General features: G+C 46.4%; 1 protein-coding gene across 1 annotated transcript; it reads right to left on the bottom strand.

The window, feature by feature from the left end:
- Positions 1-1836: 1836 nt before the first annotated feature.
- LOC308299147 (DDB1- and CUL4-associated factor 15-like) lies at positions 1837-3411 on the bottom strand (the record flags this gene model as incomplete). Its single annotated transcript, XM_080742865.1, has 1 exon — positions 1837-3411. The coding sequence occupies one exon, from the start codon at positions 3409-3411 to the stop codon at positions 1837-1839; it is 1575 nt and encodes a 524-aa protein (XP_080598991.1).
- Between the last annotated feature and the right edge of the window lie 1755 nt (positions 3412-5166).

Genomic DNA, 5166 nt, shown 5'->3' with positions numbered 1-5166 from the left:
GCAGATCGAGCATGTAGATCTGCTATTTTCACAATTGCTGCCTCTAATATCTGACAATTGGCCAATGTTTAATTTGTATTAACAAAATAATAACCAAATACAATAAACCAAAAGACAATAAATGGCTATTTTCCCCAGGACCTTCCAGGACCCTTGATCAATTCCAAAACTTTTCCAGTACTGGAAAAATAATTTTCTAATTTCAAAATATTTCCAGGAATGTCATGACCGTGGGAACCCTGCACATACTGTAACTGCTGCAATCAATCATACAATGATCACTAATGCTTAGGTTATTAGTTATGTACTTTATTTTTGAAAAGTTGAGTCTGTTTATATACTCTTTTTTTAAATTTGTATTTAAAGGGCTTTTCCATGTGGGACATTGTTTTTGTTTTTATATATTTTTCTAATGCCGATGCAGACATCTGATATGACTTTCATTGTATCTGCTGAGCAGAGACAAAGTGATTGAATCTACATTCAATAAAAGCTGTTGAACACAATATAATGCTCATTGCTCATTAATGGTTCTACAAAAATCACACACAAGACATGTTAAACATTCTTGAAGGGATAGTTCACCCCTGGCCCTAATGACCTTTTTCTATCGATGTCTTGCCCCATGGAGACTGAGTGGATTTTCTTTCTTTAATTTCATTCCTATGCCAATAATTCGAGGAGACTCTTTGTGTCTCCAACTCTCCATAGGGAACAAAGTAAGCCATTTGTGTCTCCATAGGGAACCACTGCTTGTCATCAAATTATTGGCTTAGGAATGCAACATAAACAAAGATATCCATGAATTCAAGTCTCGATGGGGTGACTGTGTGTGTGTGTGTGTGTGTGTGTGTGTGTGTGTGTGTGTGTGTGTGTGTGTGTGTGTGTGTGTGTGTGTGTGTGTGTGTGTGTGTGTGTGTGTGTGTGCCACGAACAATAAATGCAGTTATTTATAATAAAGGTATTGAATAAAACTCCTAATTACATTACCACTACCACCCCCTCGGTGGGGTGACTGTGTGTGTGTGTGTGTGTGTGTGTGTGTGTGTGTGTGTGTGTGTGTGTGCCACGAACAATAAATGCAGTTATTTATAATAAAGGTATTGAATAAAACTCATAATTACATTACCACTACCACCCCCTCATTTTAAAGCTCCATGCAATATTTAAGCAAAATATAGGCTTTGCTGCCACCTTGTGGTAATGACGCTAAATTGCAGAATAAACAGATTCATGTCATATTGTCAGCAATTACACACAATACTACTTGTGTCCACACATTGCTTGTAAAGTAATATAACGAATCCCACTGTCATTTATAAAGGGACTCAATAGCCTACCACAACACAACATGTAGCAATGCCAATAGCTATGCTGAAGCTAATACTAGAAAGAGACACAATTGGCTGAACAACCATAGGGCACCATTGCATTGCATTTTACATACAAAGCAAAAGGTGTGTTTATGAACTCTCTATATGTATACTTGGCTATACCACCAGAGGGTCCTATTGTTTTGAATTGACAGAGTTTGATAGCTCAGTAAGCTCACTGAAAAATACATAATGGGAGTCATTATTCAAGAACATTTTTATTTTGCAAACACCAGGCATTTCTATTCAACAACCATGCAGGAATTTATATCCCATTTTAAACTCCCAGTGCCTCCCAAAGATCAAAAAGCCTCAAAACAAATATCTAAATATTCATAGCTCAAAACTTTCAAGTGTTTCAAAATGCGAAACAGTGTGTGTGTGTGTGTGTGTGTGTGTGTGTGTGTGTGTGTGTGTGTGTGTGTTTTGTATATGTATTCAATTTGTGGCCGATACGATACAGTCATCTTCTTGTCACCCAGGTGCATCGCTCAGTGTCTTCCAACACCGTGTTGGACACATCATCATCTGCGTTCAGGACATTGACGTGGTGAGAGCTGCTCTCTGGAACCAAACACTCCATCACTGTGTCCACACAGGTCTTCCTGTGAGGCCTCACCTTAGTGTCAAGGGAGTCAGGGTCAGGGGGGACATCTCTGACTTCTCTTGTGAGGTCACTGACCCCAATGACACTGCACAGCCCTGTGCTGAGGTCCCAGCTGACCCTCATGTTGCGCTCCTCCAACCGCTCCTCACGTTTCCAAAACAGGCCTATGCCGATCAAAACTGTGTCGGTCTCTGGACATACCTCCATCACGACAAAGTCAAATCTGTAGGAGTAGACCCGAGCGTCCCAGACGGCATCATCTTGTTGCAACACATCGAGAACACGATGAACATCCAGCTCCATCTCCTCCACACACCAGCTCTGGCCGTCATGTGGACCACGGGGGAGCAACTTCTGGCCCCTTCCCATCAGATCTGTAGCCTGTAAACTAAATGGATATTCAGCATCCCGTCCCGTTGCCCCCGGCTGTGGGAGGTGGTAGTTGTAGCGTTCATAGTGGACGTAGCTGGGCTCGCTGAGATCTGCTTCTTGAGACGAGGCAGAGGGCAGGCTTGATGAGGACGGGGAGGACGAGGCAGGGGACCCGGTGGATGGATGTCTGTCTTCAGTGAGGTCTGTCTGCCACTGAGGTAGCATGGAAGGAGGAGAACAGGGTTGACCTCTCTTGGTGTAGAGCATCTGACAGGACTGGCTCTGCTCACCTGCTGGACACAGGTAGATGGCACAGGCCACCAACCTTCTGGTTTCTCTCAGCAGGATGACCTTGTCCTTTTTCAGCTGCAAGGTTGGCTGGAAAGAAAAGGGATAGTCCACCTCACACTCGCCATGGAGCGCAAAGCCGTGTTCCAGGCATCTGACACCACTACCTGAGCGTGTGGTCATGGCTGAGCAGAGAGAGCAGGGTTTGGCTGGAGGGTTGGGAGCAATGGTGACGAACCAGTTGCAGTAGACATCACCATTCTTCATGTTAATCATGAGCTGATCTGTGGTGGTGCTCTCTGCATTAAAGCCAAAGATGGCAATGTTTGAGTCGTCGTTGGGCCACTCACACACATAAAGACTCAGGAGGTCAAATTCTTGAGCATCCCCATTTTTAAAGAGTTTCACCTGATGGACCATTTTGAGTTTACTGTGCAGGTTAAACTCCCACCAATACAGAGTGTAGTTGCAGCCACATGACTCTGAATCAAACGAATCTGATTCTGAAACCAAGTAAGGCACGTCTACCTTGGTGTAGGACAGAATGTATCGGCCACTTTTGATGAAGCCAAGAAAAACGTGTCCTGCTTCCAGAAGCCCTCCTTCACTGATGTCTTCCAAAGGGACGCGCACAAGAGGAGAGAGTTTACTGAAACTGCTTTGAGAAAACTGTCCTGAAACCTTCCCACGTGTGACAAGCTTGACAACATTGTCTTCTTTATGTTTTCTTTGCGTTTGCTTCTTCTTCTTGTATTTCGAACTGGGCGCCATGTCGCTAATAATGTCCGTCAGGCAAATAGACTGGTAAAGCAGCCGACACACAACAGTTGATTACCTTTCCTCTCTTGTGACGACGACGGCCATCAACAAACTTTCCACCGCACGTGGAAAGCCTGGTTTCTCTTTACGGATCAGTGCTCTGATCCGCTTTAGAGCCCCGCCTACTGTATCCGGTAATTTGCACACGCATAATACACAAACATACATGCCGTTTTCATATCCGCTCTAGACCGGATCTAATCTACAACCCAGTCTTGCGTTTTCCCTTTGATCAATGACCACGCCCCAGACACCTTCCAGGAGATTTTCATTGGATGGTGCTTCATTGATAACACCGCCCACCCCGGGTCCTGGTGTGTGTGTGTGTGTGTGTGTGTGTGTGTGTGTGTGTGTGTGTGTGTGTGTGTGTGTGTGTGAGTGTGTGTGTGTGTGTGTGTGTGTGTGTGTGTGTGTGTGTGTGTGTGTGTGTGTGTGTTTGTGTGTGTGTGTGTGTGTGTGTGTGTGTGTGTGTGTGTGTGTGTGTGTGTGTGTGTGTGTGTGTGTGTGTGTGGGTGTGTGTGTGTGTGTGTGTGTGTGTGTGTGTGTGTGTGTGCGCGTGTGTGTGAGTGTGTGTGTGTGTGTGTGTGGGGGTGGGTGGGTGGGTGTGTGTGTGGGTGTGCTAACCCCTTGGTGCTAACCAGGAAACAAACAAGTCAATGCATTCAACAATTATAAATCATGACTGCAGAAGGCTCTATGCAAGTTACTAAATTGCCATTATGCTGTGCACTTAAATCAATCATGTTACAATACATATTATGCATATTATTAAGTAACAGAGGACCTCTCTGTTACAGGGTGGCATAGCTAAATGGTGAGAGAGCCAGCCTGGGGAACCACAGTATCCAAGTTCTCCCAGCCTATCATTCAAGGCCTGGCCAGCAATGTGTGCAAATATGACTGGTGAGACTCTAAACTGCCAGTGCCCCTTGTGGGCAGCGATCAGCTGGGTTGAATTTCCCCTATGGGAGCAAGTAGGTCAAAATGATTAAAAATATATTATTATTATCGGTTGATACTTCATGTAAGGTTAAGTGAACATACTGTTTATGTGTTTAAATTACAGTATTATTAGTGGTGCATCACGTAGCCTACAGTCTACAGTGAACAGCTGTCAAAGTGATAGAGCACAAACGTCTTCAGGGTCAAAGTCACAAGGAAGAACAATAGGCCTAGATCACAATCAAGACAGTAATAACTCTGTACATATAACTTCTCCTATAGCCTACAGCTGTGTATTCTAGACAAATGGTTCCCAAAGTGTTCAGGTCGAGACCCAAAAGAGAGATTTTTGGCCCCTGAGAAGCGGGGGTCCAGGGAGGGTCCGGGAGGGCCCGTGGAGTGGAGCTGGAGCTCATAGATCGGCTACTTTTGGGTATTTTGGCCTATTTTTGGGGGGCCGCGCGGGGGTCCGCGGGCGTCCCCCGGGGTGGGCCTTCCTCCGGGGACCCCCCCGGAACCGGCCCCGTCTCTCCCGGTAGCTCGGGGGGCGAGTTACGGCCTTTTATCCCGGCTGCAGTTGCGGCGTTCCACCGCCACGGCTCCGGGGCCCCGAGCCGGACGCGTGGGTACCGGGTACCGTCTCAAACGGTCGCTCCTAGCCCGAGTTATGGATTTTTATGTGCGCTGCAGTGGCGGGGGGGGGGGGGGGGGGGCGCCACCAGGCGGCGCCACCAGGCGGCGCTGTCACTTTTGTCCCGGACCCCC

The sequence above is a fragment of the Nannobrachium achirus genome, assembly GCF_963921795.1.
Source record: "Nannobrachium achirus genome assembly, chromosome: 15".
NCBI classification, from domain to species: Eukaryota; Metazoa; Chordata; class Actinopteri; order Myctophiformes; family Myctophidae; genus Nannobrachium; species Nannobrachium achirus.
The sequence above is the reverse complement of the archived record's forward strand: the minus strand, read 5'-3'. Positions and strand labels throughout refer to the sequence as shown.